Source organism: Penicillium malachiteum (assembly GCF_028827825.1).
Source record: "Penicillium malachiteum strain IBT 17515 chromosome Unknown utg000003l:1.0-4950554.0:1.0-4952489.0, whole genome shotgun sequence".
NCBI lineage: Eukaryota > Fungi > Ascomycota > Eurotiomycetes > Eurotiales > Aspergillaceae > Penicillium > Penicillium malachiteum.
The window spans coordinates 4,585,571-4,603,064 of record NW_026643096.1 but is presented as its reverse complement, the minus strand read 5'-3'; the positions used below and the strand labels follow the sequence as shown (position 1 = coordinate 4,603,064).

The window sequence follows — 17,494 nt, the reverse complement described above, 5'->3', positions numbered from 1 at the left end:
CGAAACTCAGCTGGAGGACCTAGCACAAAGCCCGGACACAGGCTAAAATTGGGATAGTTTATGGCACCTTTTAATTGCTTTGAGACTAAAAAACTCGTGTCAATGAAGCTAGTCCTGCAGTCATGATTTAGCGCCGAGCACGGTGTTATTTTGAGGCTGCATTAAAATGAAGGTCTCTGCTACCAAATTGGGGGCTAAAAACAACAGGGGAAACCAAAGGAATAACCGAAGGTGCCTTTCCAGCGCAAGCTGCACGACAACAGTTCTTGAACTTGCCAGGACTTTACAAACTGCCAAAAATGGATGAGAAGGAAGTGGTTGTTCTCAGATCTCAGGATCTGGACAATGAATTTCGTCCGGATATTGTCGTTGGTATTGATTTTGGCATGACATTTACAGGTATTGCCCCTGGAATTTGCACCATATTACTGATCCGAGTGTAGTAAAAGTGTATTCAAATCTACTTTGCCATATATGCTAATAAATTGAAAGGTGTTGCATACTCATCTGGTCCCGAATGGCATCCTCCCAAGACCATCCAGCGTTGGCCCGGGAAGGGGCCCGGAGAGCTTGCTAACAAAGTACCCACATGCATTGAGTACGAAAAAGGATCCAACTCGGTCAGAAACTGGGGATTTGCCTGCAACTATGATGATGAGTCTACCGAAATTCGAGAGTATTTCAAATTGCATCTTGCAGCGGATTATCGTGGACACTATCCTGGCGAGCCAAGTCGTCAGGAAGCTCAAAAGTGGTTCTCAGATTACATCCATTGTATCTATCAACATGTGATATTCGAGTTTCAGAAAAGTGTTCCACAATTTGAATCTCGTCAAGTGGAGTTCATTTTCAGTGTGCCGACAACTTGGAAGGATGTGCGAATGGTGGAGGAAACTAGAACTCTGCTGAAACGTGCGATCAGTGCTAAACAAAAGAATCACCATGTCTCGATTGGATTGACAGAAGCCGAGGCTGCTGCGGCATATTCAGCTAGGGAACACTTTACTGTGAGATTTCTGAGATATTCTCTTCAAGTGCTGACAATTGGTGCTCTCTTGGCCATATAACTGACTTGTGTTGATGATATAGAAAGGAGATACCATTCTGGTCTGTGATTCAGGTGGTGGTACTACGGTGAGAAATTATACGTTAAAATGATGAATACCTGTGGACATATCTAACACCATATCTAGGATGTCAATGTTCTTAAACTCATGTCCTCCCTGGGTGAACCAACAAGACTTGAGCAAATGGGACAGGTCGAAGGTAAAAATAAGATCCAATGAAGAAAACTCGCGCTAACTTACTTACAGGACTCCCGATCGGCTCTGTTTTCGTTGATAGACATGTGCACGAAATACTGACAAAGAAGTTGGAAAATGCCCAGGACCATTTGCGGCTTCCCCCTGCTGAGACAGCATGGGCAATGACCACCGGTCGCTTTCAACGATTCAAATGTGCATTTGGGAGTGAAGTCACACTAACTCCATACTTGAAGCTTGATGTCCCCAACTTGGCTTCGGACTTTGATTTGCCTGAAGCAGGAATATCTGATGGGCAAATCAGTATTGCATGGCAAGCATGACAAATATTTTATGACTTATATATGGATTTCAAACTAACAGTTGAAAAGGACTGACATCCAGAGTGTTTTTGACACCAAGATCGATGCGATGTGTGGTCTCATTGACGAGCAAATACGTCATGTGTCAGTCAAGTACCCTCAGGATCAAATAGTATGGATTCCTCAACTATTAGCAAGGCTCATTGGCTAATCCAGCAATTTTCTAGCGCTATTTGATTTTGTCCGGAGGGTTTGGCAGCTCCCCATATCTGCGAACACGTTTGATGGAAAGATATGCCGAATCAGAAGCCAACCCGCATTATAACGCACACAGCATGGCAATTCTTGTTGCAGACGAGCCGTAAGTTTCCAAGAAATCCAACTGCTGGAAGGCCTTGAAATGGAAACATAGCTAATTCACGCGATAAAGGCAACTTGTCGTTGTTCATGGACTAGTCCTGGACCGAGTCCAACAACTCAAGAAAGGTGTCGTGATGTTTGGTTCTAGATGCTCTCCTATGAGCTATGGGATCATTTGTGATAAGTTATTTGATCCTTCAAAACATTCCTCGGAGCCTTCGCGGTTTGATGCGCGTGACAAGAAGAAATTTGCTATTGGTCAGATTGACTGGCTTGTGATCCAGGTAAGTCGCCGAAGCCTTCTCAAAATCATCAGACAATATATGAGTCGGTGTCACTAAACGACCAATATAGGGAACGCCTATTCCTTACACGGGACTGAAAAGGCCCTTTCAGTTAAAGATGAATCAAGGCCAGGAGAACAAGCCATGGAAGGTCCAGATTGTGATGTCGAGCCTACCATCTGATAGACTACCGGATAGTATCAGCCAGCCAGGTACTAATAAGGTTTGCGATCTGGACATCTGCATAGAGGACGTGGATAAGAAACTGAAAGATCGACACTGGTATAACCGAAACCCGGCGTGGTGGAGAACATCATTCGATGTGAAGGTAGTAATTGGGCCGGCTGATCTCTCGTTTCAACTTTGGTCGAAGGATAGGCGAGTGAGGAGCAACAAACATGAGCCAATTACGGTAAAATGGATGCCAGCTTAGATTAATGACCACTGTCTCTCTGTTTTTTTGTGTTTTTAAGTCGTCTGGAATCAGATTCCTGATCTGACAGAATGACTCGGAACGTGAAGAATGTGCGGGTTCATGCAGATCATTCTTAACAAGGATTAGCTATGAGAAACCACTCAATACCCAACTATTTGATTTTATTCCTCGCACAAGCATACTAGAGTGTTCAAGAGCCCAGAAAACACGAGACCAAACAAAGTATCTAGCCAGAGTTTCATCTTATTATTCAACTTTTTATCCTAACAAATTATCGGTTCATACAGTTGCTAATATTCAAGTATATGCATACATAAGCATCAAATAACTGATCCATTTGATGATCAGCGAGAGTAACATTTGAAATGTGTTGTTTGAAACATTTTCCAAGGTTGAAGGCTTGTAATTTAACAACTGTAAAAAATCTCCGAGTCCGTCAGCATGGGAACAAGGTAGCCCTGGAGGCTAGATAAGTGGCGTTTTATGTGGGTTGGAAATATAAATCTTCAAGAATGTTAGAAGAGACCCAATTATGAATAAGAAATGCTATGTATATTCTATTACGCACATGTGCAGGATCTTCACGACCTGCGCAGTTCCTCTCCAGATGCTGGAAATTGAGCAACATGCAAAATCATCTCCTTGGTAATCACAATATTTGTCCCTCTAAGGTCGTGTAAAAATTTGATCACTGCCTCTGCTCTTGGTGGAAAGATAGATATCTTCTGGATCAGTTTCAACTCCTCATCGTTCATTAAATTAATTCCTCTTCCATAGAAGAGGTGTTTGATTGCTGCCTCTCCTGATGCTGGGTGATTAGCGACGGCTCTGATTGCCTCCTCGGTGATATGGATATCTGCTCCCTTTCGCTCGATCAATAGCTTCATGACTTTCCCTCCCTGAGATGGATTCTTTGAAGCTGCTGTAAAGAACTCATCTGTAACTGTCATATCCACCCCTTTTTGATCGAGTAAACCTTCCATTATAGGAAGCGCGTAGAAACTTTCTGCTACAGCATTGATCACTTCCTTGGTAATAATCAAGTTCAGCCTTCCAGTAACGATCAGGAGAGTCAATACTGAGCCAGAAGAATGGGTTAAGATATCTAATAATCCCCTTTCAGTTATCTCAACATTTGCTCCTCGGTCAAGCAGAAGCTGAACAATTGCATGTCCATAAAAATTGCTCGAAGCGGCCTTGAGCAGCTCATCCGTAATCGGAGGACATGATCCAGTGCACTTTAGCAGAAGCTGAAGAATTCTACATCCATCAAGATTGCTCGAGGCGGCCTCGAGCAGGTCATCGGTAATTTGAGAATATGACCCAGTTCGGTTGAGTAAGAGCTCCACCACATCGGCACTGCATTGCCGAAACACTTCCAGGAAGCCTTGCTCAGTGATAAATTTGTTTAAATCCTTTTGGTCAATCAAAGCTTTGGTTGTATCCTCAGATGCGTCTGGTGATAGCCATGATCTATTGCCCTTAGAGGCTATGACTATTTCTTTGGTGATCTTCACTTTCGCTCCTCGGTTCAGCAAAATCTTGATATCTTCGTAGTGCGCAGCTCGGACTATTCCTTCAGTGATCCTGAAAGGAGCCTTTTTACGATCCAGTAAAGTATTTATCAGCTCTGCTGAACATGTCGGATTCCTTAGAGCAGCCTGGACCAACTCTTCGGTGATATTTATATTCGCTCCCTTCCGGTCGAGCAGAAATGCGACCACCATCGCTGCAAAATGAAATAATCCCGCTGCTTCTAAGACCAGTTCTGCTATATTTACTGTGGACTTTTTGAGGAGTAGGTCCATGACCTGTAGTAACCCATATCGCATTGCAATGCTTACAGGTGACTGGCTCCAGCTTCCTGGACAGAGTCCAACATATTCGGTTTGAAACTGGCATGACCAGATCCAGGTCGAGCTTTTCCGTTCACAGAGCTTGGCTGCTTTGTCAATCCACTTGCTATCTCTGATATAAACGTTCTGCATATGGAAAAACCAATTGTTTGCAGCGTATTCCAAAAGCTCAGTGCATGGATTTGGTGGTCTTCCATAGATTGAAAGGGGCAGTCCGGTCTTATTCCTCCGAAAACCAGTGAAAAGTAGATAGGTGATACATCTTGTGCAAAGAACAAAGTGCGCATTGTCCAAGGAAATAGAGGCTTTCCATCCGTGACTTGCTGTCCTTTTCGCGGTTTGTTGGAGTAAGAAGTCCCTCGCCGTCTCATGGATGAGATGCACGCTAGATTCAAATATGACAACAAATGAGCCTCCTGCTTCACGAATCCAGCTCTCTCTGTTTTCTTTGCCTTCAGGATCCAGAATATTGTATGATTTCACACTCGGATGAAGCTCCAGAACGATATCAATTTCCCCAGTGTTAAAGGTCGACGTGCGGCAACGATAATCTCCAGAAGATCCTTTGCGTGTCGCTCATTCTTCTCGTTGCACCGTTGTAGTATTTGCTCATAAGACTGCTCAACGCTTATGGGCAATCGATCAATCACCCGTAGTAGCTTCTTCTCTGAGCTGCCAAGGCAAGTCCGCAATTCCTCCAGCATCAAATACAACCAAAGGTATGTCCGATTGGGAATTTCAGTAAATCGAAGCTTGAAACTCTCTCGGGTTTCAGTGGACAGATTCTTCTCGGCAGAAATCTGGTCTATCTCCTTGTCCATCACTAACGCAATTTCTTGACTTATTCCTCTCGATTCCTTCTCGCCCGCGAGCCGGATGATTTTGCCACCAAAGCTCCCCTGTATATCTCCGTAAGGGCGACTCGTTACAAGGAATTTCAAAGAATATCAAGATTCGTTCCACTTGTCGGCGAATTTCTCATGGAACTGCTTTAGGTGAAGCATAAGAGTATTGCGATCCGGTTGTCGGCATTCATCAAGTGCATCAAGAATACAGATTACATCCCCAGTTGCAGAATCGGAGGCGACAGAAATGAATAGATCCCATAGCAATCCAAAGTTGTCCTTCAATTTCCCCCCATCTTTTTCAATAGCCTCAATGGCGAACTTTCGGAAAAGCTTCTCTCCCCTTCCCCGACAGAACAATTGATTCAGTAACGCACAAATTGCTGTTGTTATTTGATTCTGATCTTCGTTACTTTCGAAGAAGAAATAGCAAGTTGTGGCTGATCCATTGTGGGTTAGTCCTTCATCAACCAGGGATCTTGATAGAACGGATTTGCCACAGCCGGGGTCAGCAGAGACCCATAAGACGTCGCTACGGCCCCTTTGTCGCCATTCCTGAAATGTCAAATGATTCAAGAACCATCTGCATGTGTCTTTGGTTCGTGGAGGATTAACGTTCTTGTGTCGTTCATAGTGTGAGCCACTGAAGAAGCTTTTGTTTACCGAAATACCTAATGTAAATATGTTAGCCTTCATATCTAATCGCATGAGTAGGCAAGATTTCCGTCGCCAACATTAACACAGCTTCTGTATATATTGTCTTGGAAATTTGCAGTCTGGGAAATATGTGGACTCTCGTCATTTAAAACGTATGTGATGTTTTGCCTAGCGCATGGTTAGTACAAGCAGGCCAAGAATGTGGGATAGGACTCCTACTCCTGAATCACCACGTTATGGGCTTGGTTTACCACAAGGCCGGTATTGTGGTGCGCAGTTTGAAAGGCCATAATGATCAAGATTATATCAGCTGATATTTTTTTCCTGGCGCTCTTGTAGCTGCCCCCAGACTCACATATTAGCTAAGACCTTCAAGTTGAAGGGGAAGAGGGGAAGACTCAGCCGCAGAGTGTGATAACCACGTGCATTAGCTTGATTGGTAATGCAAATGAGATATCACATCTTTTTTTATCCCCCACATTCAATCTCACGAGGAGTCACGCTTCCGATACACATTCAGCTGCATCTTATTCTGAGCCCAACTCTCCCATTTGAGTGATCACTGAAGATGTCGCGGTACGGATTGTCTACGTTCAGCTCACCAGATGATGCAAAATTCGAGTAAGTCTCCCTTCTCCGGACCGTATTTGGATCCTATTATAACTTCCAAACAGTATAGTCTTTGTCCACGGTCTGCGTGGGAACCGTGAGAAGACTTGGACCAAGGGTGGGATTTTGTGGCCTCGAGACCTGCTCGCCCCCGAACTTCCAGATTCTAGAATTATGAGCTTCGGTTACGACTCCGCTATTATCCACTCGGACACCACAGAAGTCACACAAGGAAGTCTTACAAATGTCGCTCGCAGTCTTTGTGGTTCACTAACCACGGTGCGAAGCACACCAGAGACTGTAAGCCGTCGTCCCAGCCCCTTCCCAGGCTTCCCTATCGCAAGAGAAATTTGAAATTCATAACTCTTCAATCAGGCCAACCGACCCATCTTGCTTGTGGCCCATAGTCTTGGAGGTCTTGTATGTGCGAATGCCATCGTGCTTGGAGATCGGGGTTCCGTGTGAGACTCCGTCGAAACTATTGCGACCAATGTAAAGGGTATCGTATTATTGGGCACACCTTTTGGAGGCTCAGTTTTGGCAAAGTGGGGTGATCTCATCCGCAAGGTTTTTGAAACAGTGCAAAAGACAGATGCAGGGACTCTCAAATCTCTCAAACTAGACTCGCAAGAACTGAAAGACCTGGGTAGTGCATTTTCTGATGTGATATGAAAACGCAACGATGGGTCAGAAAAGATCAAAGTTGTCTTTTTCTACGAAGAGCTTGATACCTACAAGATAAGAGTATGCCTCTTCAAACAGCTCTGATGAATCACAGAATTAATTTACTGACTCGGAAGCAACTAGGTCGTTGAACAATCATCTGCGGCTTATTTCGGACTTGGAGAGATACTACCGCTTCGCGCTAATCACACCGAGATTTGCATGATCAATTCCGAGGATGATCCCGGCTATGGGCTGGTCAAGGCAAAGATACTGGAACTACTTCATTATAATGGAAAATCCAAACCACCAGTGGTAAGTGGCGTATACCATCTCGAAAATTTTCTAGACCTATCACTAAAATCATAACTAGCGATCTGGCGGTAATACCAACAACTACTATGGCAAAATATTAAACAATGTTACAGGGGTCCAGCACATTGGAACTCAGAACGTCAACTTCTAACGAAGCCGTTTGAGGCTCATCACTTTGGTCATCTCCGAGTATCATTTCAATCTCAATGTTTTTTTTGTTATTGTTACCTATTCGATCCACATGCATCCAAACCTGGACAAATTAGTCCTAACCCTTTGCCTATACCTCTGGAATCTTCCAAAGACACTAAGAATCATTCAAAAAATTCAAATATTTGAATACTGATGGACTTCTTTTTCTGTGCGAATCAAAAAAGAAAAATAAAAACATACAACAGTCAGGTTTCAAATATGGTCACCCACCATAGTACTAACTGAAGAGTGTATGGCATCTTCAAATAATTATATCGCCTATATTATAGAGACTCTAGGTCAAGAGGTTCGTAATAAATGGGCTATTCCCTATAAAGCCCACTTTGAAAACAATTTTCATTTACTTTGGAAATCTCGTCACTGCAGTGATCACAAATTCCCTTTAGAATTTCCACCTCACGGGCGCAAATATCGCAGCATTTGATGCCTCGATCTTGGCAATCTTTCGCAATAGCCTGTCTCCTTCGCTCTTTTACACAGAGATAGCATGGTGTTGGGCTCTCGGATGAACCGGAGAGACCCGTTAACTTGATTCTGTATGAGTCTGGAATGGATGAGGAGTAACCCCATTTGGCTAAGCGCTAATCAATCTAGTCAGCTATACAGTTAAGTGCCCAGGTGGTTCTGTATATGAAGGTTTGACTCGCCTTGCGAGGGAACTCTTTTGGACTTTCTCAGCTCTATAGAATTATCTACAGAATTTTCTCATGGCTATCTCATACTTTAAATTGTCTGCGTTTTTATTTGAATATTCGTTTCGTGCATTTATTTGTGATTGGGAAGTTGATAGACTAATTTGTTACTCGTGATGCATGGATCGGCTTTGATTTGTTTTATAATTAATACTACAATACTCAAAATTACATATACAATTGATTGTCTGGAATGATATCAAATGCTGCTTATTCAATGTTTATACGCCAGGTAGGTAGTATACAGATTCATGCAGAATTAAAGTTATGATTTTCAAGTTCTGCTGATCATTTGAAAGATCGATCTTGAACGAATGCTTCATACTAGGCCTGGAAGGCTGGTTCTGCCTGGTTCGTAATATATAGTGAGTATATTATAATAGCTTTAACTTGAAGTCCCATGATAAACATATAGTTTCAAGCCTAAAAGGTTAAATATAGCTAAACCTATTGGAGTGGCTTAATGTGTGGAATGATTCCCGAGGTCTTATCTTGATCGGCCCTCTTGAGTCGGACTAAATGACTTAGATCTTGACTTTATTTCTCTCAAGTGCTTCTTCTCTCACTTCATCTCTCTATTTCAATCTTTCTCTCACTTCAAATGTTTAACCTTGTTTTCATTTCTCTTACTTTTCTCCTCTCTCACTATTCACTTCTCTTGCTATTCTCTTATTTCAGTTTTATATTTCCACTCTCTAGCTTCTTCATCTTTCCCACTATAAATTTCCAAATTCCCTCTTCCAACTCCTTCCTCCTCCAACTTCTTCCTCTTCTATTCTTCCAAAACCCTACCTCTCCATCTTCTACTTTCACAGCTTCCGGGTTCACCGACCTTATCAACACACAAAACCTGGCTCCTCATATCATCATCATCGCAAAAAGAGCTTTCCTCCTCCCAAAAATGGCTATCATCTGGATACTTACACAATCTGCATCCCGTGGGTCCGACCATGAACTGTCATACGCATCTCTTCTAGTTATCCGAATGGCCAGAGAGCGGCCGGATCCTGAGTCACTAGAGAGACATAGAAGCAAGCGTCAAGGTGGAACTTTTAACGATGAAGAGGGCAAAATGGGCAATGATGGATGAAAGCGTCGCTCCTTAGGGAGCAGTCATGATGAAGGTCAACTAACATCTGACCATTTTCACAATGAAGATATCCGCGTTGGTGGCCCATATTTGTGCTCCATTCCGACGGAGAGCAGACCAGTACCTGAAAGACACCCTAAATTCCGGTTAACGTCTATTGAAACTCCCGAAGGATGGGAGCTTGGCCAGAAAATCATCATGATCATCGGAAAGTTCAATTTAAAGTCAACTACATTGAAATTGTCCTTCATAGGCAGAACTTCAGGCATTAACCCAGAGCAAGAACCCAGCTTAACCTTTTGGGTCCCAGCGAAAAGAGTGTCTGTGGATGATACTTGACTACAATGTACTCGATAATTGCGAAGTCTGCTAGTTGCCAATGATCATGGTCACCTAGCGCCCACGCCTGGGCGGTTCGGCATGGATATACACCTTCCAAGGTTGGCGTGCTCTACTAGTAGACACATCCATATATTCAATTAAAATCGTGACCTTAGTATGTGGATACCTAAAGCGCCCTAACCGTATTACTTAGATCCTTATAACACTCTGGTTAGACTTACCTTCATCATCCCACACACATTGATCACTGCCAAGGAACTTGACCACAGATAAACCTTACGGAGAATATCTCCGGATCAGTAGCCGAGATCACATTATATCCACTTCATTAGGTCTTTTCACACGTGTTACTGTAATATAGGCAAACTTGAAGCTGCTAAGTGGGGATGCAATCGGGACGTGGTGAGGATGGTTGGGACATCTGGAGAGTCTTTGCCACTAAAATACTACAAGCACAGACCTTTTTTTCCTTCAGCTTCAAGTTTCCGCTAAATCGACGAACTTTTTCAAATTGATACCAGCGCGTAATTCATCAACCCACCTTTCGTAATTTAGACTATACCCTTTTTGTCCTTTTGTCAAGTAGGTAGGCTATTTCATGGCCTAGGATATGATGTTAGGTAGGGTATTACGTACCTAAATTAAGATCATGTCCACGGGTCTATTTTTCTAAATGACTTTTATAAATTATGATAAATTATAGAGGCCTTTTCTAGTACACACAGATTTTCAATAATCAAGCAGTCTCTTGGACCGAAATTTAGATAATAATCTAAGTGCCAAGTTCCAGGCAAAGGTATAGGCCTATACTGAGGCTATATGGGAATAAAAAAGCCCATATGATAGCCTAAAGTCCCCTATAATTTCCGGCCCACAGGCTTCACCCTGTAGACCTAAAAAAAGGAAAAGAAATTCACGACGAAAAGGGGTATAGTCTAAATTACGAATAGTGGGGTGACAGTTGATGTGTTCGTATCAATTTGAAAAAGTTCATCGATTTAGCGGGAATTGAGGCGCTTTTAGCGGCCCTCTGATGATCCATAATATCGCCGGAACGGGCAAGATTAAAGTGCATGATCAGCTCTCTCAGGGTAATGCCAGCCACCAAAGCTCCATCAGGTTCTCTCAGCTGTGTTTGAGTGGGTATATTAGGTGCTCCCGCACATGGATGAAGAAAAGAAAAATCACAACTATTCATTTCAATTCATTTTCAAATGTCCGACAACTTTGCAAAACGCGTCTTGCCAGTTGCTTCCCGGGTGAGGGTAGATGACAATGGGGAAAACGGCGACGAAATCACCGATGCTGCACCAGACAACAACCAAGAGACTCCCGAGAAAGACGGAAAGCTCCAACTGACCGTCATCAAGTATGATTCTGGAACGGCAAAGCTGCTGCCCGGTGGTAGACTGGCACCAACTCCATCGCAGCTGGCAACTTCCCCACTGGGGGTTATCCGAGCTTATCTGTTGAAAAACGGGTATCTGGAGAAGGCTGAGTGAGTTTTCATATGTTATACGGGTGAATGATGCTAACAATTTTGTTAGTCGGAATAAACCATTCTGCACCAAGGGTGGAATCGAAGTAACTGATGACATTACCTTTGATCATTATATCCAGGAGAATGCCAACACTCCAGCTGCGGATGGGGAAAACGCTGGGAACGGAGATGGAAGACCGACAAAACACAACATCTATGTCCTCACCAAGGAGAGGGAAAAGAAGAGTTTGGACCCAAACGTAGATGCCTTCGTCAAAAAGCCCCTTGACCTTTCTAATGTAAGTTTAATATTATCTGTTCTTCTAGCATAGCTACTAACGGGCTAGGCCGCAAAAGTCGAATTCGCAACAGCCTTAGCTGGAGCGCCTCTGACCTCCAGCTTTACTAACAGCAGCTGGGCAGCGGAGGCAGGTGGAAGTATTATGTGAGTCTCTCACTTCCCTTGATATAGCTCTAGAATCTAATTAATAGTTACCCCGCCGACATGACCGAAAAAGAATGGGGCATTGTCATGCGCAACAACAACCTTCTTTCCGGTCAATTCCTGCAAAAGGGGCCAGTGGAACAGATCATCAAAGTCCCTGGGCAGAAGGATATTACACGGCCTGGAATTGACGTCGTCAATGTGGAGAGGGCTTATTATTCCGGTATCTACCTGAGATTTTACGGAATTTTGCTTCGTGCTAACAGTTATAGCATTCGCCCTGAAACCTAGAAGGTTGCCGGACTATGATATCACATTCACTATTACTGAAAAGGCAGAGCGGCAGCTGAGTGATCTTAATATTGAACCGACAGATGTACCGCTCTTCTTCAGGTTTCTTGGTATACTGTTCAAAGCTAATATATGTAGCACCTTTTCCGCATTCCCCGCTTCCACATCAAAGATGCATCTCAAGTCCGGGTATTTGAAACCAAGGGTTCACTGGAAACAACCATGGCTGCCAGTAGTTTTTCGGCTGAATCCATCGATGTAGCTGTGTCAGTAACTATCCTTCCCAGGGCTATATTTGATGATAACTAATGTGAAACAGTGGAGGGTCTGGCTTTGGAATTAGCGGTGCTGCCAAGGGAGGTGCCAGCTGGAGCAACGATGAGAAGAGTGCAAGCTCCAAATTCAACGACACCAATTATATGCATGTTGTCTACGAGGTGAGAGCAAATATGAAATCTCTAATTTCTAGTGCTGACTGCTTGATAGTTTCCTCGAGTGAAGTTGATTCTGAATGAGGAAACCCTGGAACTGAGCAATGAATGTAAAGCCGATATTCAAAGCCTGCGACACAGACGTACCCTCGAAGAGTTGCACCGCTTTGAGAAGAGATATGGCGTATTCTTCACACGCAATGTCCAACTCGGAGGCAAGTTGGTTTCTATCGATGAATCGGACTCTGTAGCTGGAGCTAGTCTGAGTGAGAAAACCAAGACGCTCAAGGCAGCAGCTAGTGCGTCAGTTTCTGGGTGGGGGGGCTCAAGCAGAGGTCAACTACAGCCATACAGAGAATTCTGGTAGTCAGACGACTTCAACCGAGAAGAAAATGACGCACTCTATGTCTTGGTCGGCTGATGGAGGAGAGACAACTTTCTGCAATAAGTATGTTAAAAGATTATCTATGAGAGTCCGCAAGATATGCTGACTGAATAGCCCGCCAAAATGGTGTCCCACTGTGACGTCCTTCTACAACTGGCGAGTGATGAAGCAAGACGATGTTATCAACATATACGAATTAATCGGCAAACTCCCTGGCTATGAAGACATCCCTACTCTGGTCCAGAACATCCTCCATATTAACGCAGACCCAAAAACCCTTGTCGGCTTTTCGCTTCATCTGCAGCCTGATAATGCCAAGCACGGCAAAAGGACACTCTCCTTTGGCCAGCCTGAAGGAAGACATATAGCCCATTCGCATATGGATCCAGCTTTGATAGATCCTCATTCCCTCCTACTGCACGGGAAGGAGCTCATTTCAGACGTGACCCTCAAACCAAAAGAAGCTGGGTATCGTCCATACGGTACTGCATTTGGGATTCCCATGACGGCGGGTCAGACAAACATTTCGCTGGTTAAGAGCACAAAGGCCGGTGAAGAAGGCATCATTTACCCTCGAGTAAGACAGTCTGTCCCATGAAATCAGAATTAAACTAATCCGACAGCTCAAATATGGCGTCAAATACCCCGTCCAGTACCTAGTCAATGAAGGAGAGGATGACGAAAAAACCACCTCGTTGTTCACTCTCCAGGTCGGGGGTGACAAATCCTCCAACCTGTTCCTGTACGGAGAGGAAGAAAAAGCAGCCAATGTCATGGTGGAATTTCTCGGAAAGAAGAACACTCCAGTCAAGGATTACAGCATGGTAGCGCTAGAATTCTCATATGTCCTCCAAGGCGCCACCATCCCCCATGTATCCAACTTCCGATTCAAAGACATCGATGATATAAAGAAGCCTGACATTGAAGAGATGATGCAGAAAATCGTCCTGCCCAAAGAGCCTCGGGAACCTCGCCAGCCTGAGTTCACAAAGTATGAACGCGGAACATTTGATTTTAGCCCAGACTGGCCTGGCCCCCAGTACCATAACATGGCATCATGGCAGAAGACCCCGGAAGTTGAAAGGCGCCTGAAAGCATTCTACAAGAAGCTTGACGACTTTGAAGACGAAAAGAGGAGATACAAGGCAGAAAAAGAGGAGCATGACAAGATTGTGCACGATATCCTTGGGAAGGTCAGTGGAAAGACGCAACGGGAGTACGAGTTGCTCAAGACAGAATGGGACCAGCACCAGGAGGTCATGAACCAATTCGTGCCCTTTGAACAAATGATCTTCCAGATTGATTACTGCGATGAGGAAAATAAAAAGAACATCATCACCCAGAGGGAGGCAGCCGTGGCTGCGTTCAAAGCAGAGCAGAAAGAAAAAGCCGAAAAGCTCGCCAAGGAGGCCAAGGAGGCTCAAGAGGGCAAATTCGCTGCAGTAGCACAAGCCATAGCGGCTGCTTTTGAAGAGGCCCATAAGGAAAAGCTTAAGAAACGGACTGCACTTATGTCATCACACATTGAACGTTGGACCGATTACAAGTGGGTGCTTGTGGAGAAGCCCAGGTTGGAACGGATAAAACGCTCGATGGAGGCATCTGATGCAATAAAGGCGGCTAAACTAGGTGCGGATATCCAGAAGAAGGACGATGCCATCACCATGCTGGCAGAGTATGATTTGGAATTGGACTTTCAGGGGGCATGCGCTGCTTTCTGGAACAATCCGTTCTTCCCAGCTGCCATGGCCAAAATCTCTATTCCAACTTAGAAATGATACTGGGTCGAAGCTTAGAGAACAGCCCAATTTATCAGCAATCGGATTCTACTATCACTGGTTGCATGTTCATGACCCACGTTATCCATGGATGTACTTCTGGGCCTCTTAGCCCGCCACGACATCATGATGCAGGAATGGGGCTGTGAGTCACTGTTACATGTAATTCGTAGTACTCTCGGGCTATTTCTATGGCTATAGCTAAAAATCTCAAATAGCGCGCTGCAAGCACATCACATTTATTCGTGCTTTAAATTTCATGATTTGCTTCAGACTAAATAATTGACCTTCCATTGGAAATTGAAAAATTGCACGTTTGGGCTGAGATAAGGAGCAATACGTAGATCAGAGCCGGAAGCCGGTAAAAGATCGTTGGTCAAGAATTTGATTCTCAGCAAACCAATTCCCATGCATCCCATAAGGCACTCGCTGAGGAAGAAAGACCTTTGCCAGAACCTCTTGCATTCCAACAGCGTCAATAATCCACAACTCACTTCTACAGCCTGCTTTAGCTTTGCCCTCCTCATTCAGCTGTGATTCATCAAATACGTAGGTGACCAGCCATCCGTCATCTTCACTCTTACCGTCTTTGCGCGGTACAAACGAGCACTCCTGTGCATACCAGCCGTCAGGCAAAGCAAAGACTTGAATTGGATCTTCCGGATCTTCCGAGCACAGGATCTCCTGCATCGTTCTCGTATCCACACTTCCTTCTGGGCCAACTGGAGGGGTTCTTTGCCCCATTGTCAAGAGTCTTTTGACATCTATTTTGGCTAAGCAATCAATTTTCACACTCTCCATAAACTGAGACGCAAAATTCCCTTCCCGCATAGAACAACCATATATGTAACGAGCGGCTGTCATTTCTAGATGACGTGGGATATGGGGAAATTCAAATGGAATTGAAGAAAGAGCCCATTGTTGAGTTATGGCAGAGGTTATCTCATAGTAATACAGTCGGCATTGTGGGTTGTCAGGGCAGACACTTTTGGGCGCTTCCATGCCGCCCATGTGGTATAAGGGAGCAAGACTGTTCATGCGACAAAGTAGTATATGCACCCGTGTGCCAGACGGAGTACACTCGTCCCAAGTGTTTGCGGTATGCATCACGATAGAAGCGCCAGTATCAAACCATTTGATCTTGTCTGGCGAGTGTCGGGGAAATACCCCTAATCTGGTAGGGCCATTCGGATCATACTGAACTGCAGACAGATTGTGCCTGAGATTAAATGGATCCAAGGAGATTGGACAGTCGATTATAACCGTATAGTGCCGAGACACACCAAAGTCGTGCATCAGCTTGCCAGAGGAAAGTCCTGGTACAGGCAAATTAAGACGCGGCTCGTTCTTCGACGACGCTTTTGCAGGCACGATTGAATATTGAATGAATGGTGGCAGAAACGTTGAATGGAATAGAATCAGCTCTCCGGTAGTCTGATCGACTCGGGGCTAAGATGAAGACAAGTAAGCCTCTTTTCTGAAACCAGCACGTCAATTGACTCACATGGGCCGTTGTCATCTCTTTGTAGAAGCCCTCTATACCTTTGCCGCCAAAGTATGCATCTGAATCACCAACACATGCGGGCTCTCCTTCTGCTTTGCTGCCCGTAAACCAGCCAATGGTTTTCAATGAAGGAAGATGGACTCTCATAGGCGGGCCAATCTCATTAGTCGCCAGCACGCGCCCATCATGGTAAAAGATATTTGTATTCGCAGCACCGACTCTTTGAATTGGCCGCGCAATGAGCTTAAACAGCGACGCAAAAATAATCACATACGTCCGCATGACTGATAAAAGAATCCGAAATGGCGATGGTACAGGGTCTACCAGAGCAGCCATCCCAGGTAGAATGGGGTGTAGTCGTTTATTGATTTTCGTGGCGCAATATACATCCGTCTCGACGTATTTATTGGTAAACAAGGGCTGCACACTCTCACTCGAAGTATTAGGACGGCTGAAGAAGACTCCGGTCAACATTCCATCACCATCAAACCAATGAAGTTGTCGATGGCCCTTATCTTCCATCAAATTGCTCCCATTTCGCACATATTGCCCTCCTAGGAACTCATCTGGGATTGCCCCTTCAAACTCGCATGGTTTCCCGTCAATGGTGACATATGTTGGGACATAGTTTCCCGTGAAATATCTATAGCATTTGAAGATCCTTAGTCTTGCACGGCTTCCAAAGCCTCATGCAATGGATGAGAAGGGACTAACGGGTGCATTTTGCCTGAATCCATTCCATGTTAAGGTAGTAATAATGGTAGAATTTTAATGTCGAAGTATTTGGGAACAATTCGGGTCTCAAATCTGTGCAGTGGGCATTTCAATTTTGGCTTCACACTTCCCAAAGAGCATTTGGAATGGCTTAGAAGGTATTGAAGTATTGTATTGTCAATGTGAAAAGAACGCATGATGCTCTCAAGGCTGCTCTTGGTCCCTTTGGCACCAAGATTTCCACTACTCATCTTCATGGTCACACAAATATGCAGCTGTGTGGCCGATTACTTGAAAATCGAGTCGGCTGGATTCCAAGGTTTTTGATAAAGGGTTTCAAGGCCCAAGGCAAATATAGGGACATCCTCTTACCTGCATAAACAGGATAGCCAAGGCTAGAATGTAGAAGCTAAAGACCAAACCATAAAGCCTGAAGTAACCTTGCAAGAAACAAGAGGCGGCAATAGCCTGGAAAGATAAGACCGAAAATTGGATTTCTTTCATCAAATATTGCATGTTGCAAACTTGTAAGAAAGGCTC

The 17,494-nt window shown here is 44.3% G+C and overlaps 8 protein-coding genes across 8 annotated transcripts; 4 read left to right on the top strand and 4 right to left on the bottom strand.

Annotated features, from left to right (window-relative positions):
• Positions 1 to 299: 299 nt before the first annotated feature.
• N7483_008009 (Hsp70 family protein) lies at positions 300 to 2,641 on the top strand (the record flags this gene model as incomplete). Its single annotated transcript, XM_057091446.1, has 9 exons — positions 300 to 399; positions 493 to 1,007; positions 1,090 to 1,134; positions 1,194 to 1,266; positions 1,314 to 1,575; positions 1,634 to 1,736; positions 1,792 to 1,925; positions 1,995 to 2,208; positions 2,279 to 2,641. The coding sequence occupies 9 exons, from the start codon at positions 300 to 302 to the stop codon at positions 2,639 to 2,641; spliced, it is 1,809 nt and encodes a 602-aa protein (XP_056946187.1).
• A 584-nt stretch (positions 2,642 to 3,225) lies between these two features.
• Positions 3,226 to 4,371, bottom strand: N7483_008008 (uncharacterized protein; the record flags this gene model as incomplete). Its single annotated transcript, XM_057091445.1, has 1 exon — positions 3,226 to 4,371. The coding sequence occupies one exon, from the start codon at positions 4,369 to 4,371 to the stop codon at positions 3,226 to 3,228; it is 1,146 nt and encodes a 381-aa protein (XP_056946186.1).
• A 608-nt stretch (positions 4,372 to 4,979) lies between these two features.
• N7483_008007 (uncharacterized protein) lies at positions 4,980 to 5,321 on the bottom strand (the record flags this gene model as incomplete). The annotated part of the gene is made up of 1 exon (XM_057091444.1): positions 4,980 to 5,321. One exon carries the CDS (start codon positions 5,319 to 5,321, stop codon positions 4,980 to 4,982), a length of 342 nt encoding a protein of 113 aa, XP_056946185.1.
• Positions 5,322 to 5,447: 126 nt separating this feature from the next.
• N7483_008006 (uncharacterized protein) lies at positions 5,448 to 6,292 on the bottom strand (the record flags this gene model as incomplete). The annotated part of the gene is made up of 3 exons (XM_057091443.1): positions 5,448 to 6,016; positions 6,139 to 6,170; positions 6,222 to 6,292. 3 exons carry the CDS (start codon positions 6,290 to 6,292, stop codon positions 5,448 to 5,450), a joined length of 672 nt encoding a protein of 223 aa, XP_056946184.1.
• A 278-nt stretch (positions 6,293 to 6,570) lies between these two features.
• On the top strand, positions 6,571 to 7,740 carry N7483_008005 (uncharacterized protein; the record flags this gene model as incomplete). The annotated part of the gene is made up of 7 exons (XM_057091442.1): positions 6,571 to 6,623; positions 6,677 to 6,911; positions 6,987 to 7,031; positions 7,110 to 7,257; positions 7,303 to 7,355; positions 7,419 to 7,589; positions 7,648 to 7,740. The coding sequence occupies 7 exons, from the start codon at positions 6,571 to 6,573 to the stop codon at positions 7,738 to 7,740; spliced, it is 798 nt and encodes a 265-aa protein (XP_056946183.1).
• A 1,655-nt stretch (positions 7,741 to 9,395) lies between these two features.
• Positions 9,396 to 9,584, top strand: N7483_008004 (uncharacterized protein; the record flags this gene model as incomplete). The annotated part of the gene is made up of 1 exon (XM_057091441.1): positions 9,396 to 9,584. One exon carries the CDS (start codon positions 9,396 to 9,398, stop codon positions 9,582 to 9,584), a length of 189 nt encoding a protein of 62 aa, XP_056946182.1.
• A 1,556-nt stretch (positions 9,585 to 11,140) lies between these two features.
• On the top strand, positions 11,141 to 14,730 carry N7483_008003 (uncharacterized protein; the record flags this gene model as incomplete). Its single annotated transcript, XM_057091440.1, has 11 exons — positions 11,141 to 11,424; positions 11,474 to 11,705; positions 11,754 to 11,851; positions 11,899 to 12,074; positions 12,124 to 12,227; positions 12,281 to 12,408; positions 12,462 to 12,579; positions 12,629 to 12,872; positions 12,928 to 13,021; positions 13,073 to 13,535; positions 13,582 to 14,730. 11 exons carry the CDS (start codon positions 11,141 to 11,143, stop codon positions 14,728 to 14,730), a joined length of 3,090 nt encoding a protein of 1,029 aa, XP_056946181.1.
• A 351-nt stretch (positions 14,731 to 15,081) lies between these two features.
• On the bottom strand, positions 15,082 to 16,977 carry N7483_008002 (carotenoid oxygenase family protein; the record flags this gene model as incomplete). Its single annotated transcript, XM_057091439.1, has 3 exons — positions 15,082 to 16,185; positions 16,241 to 16,883; positions 16,955 to 16,977. The coding sequence occupies 3 exons, from the start codon at positions 16,975 to 16,977 to the stop codon at positions 15,082 to 15,084; spliced, it is 1,770 nt and encodes a 589-aa protein (XP_056946180.1).
• Between the last annotated feature and the right edge of the window lie 517 nt (positions 16,978 to 17,494).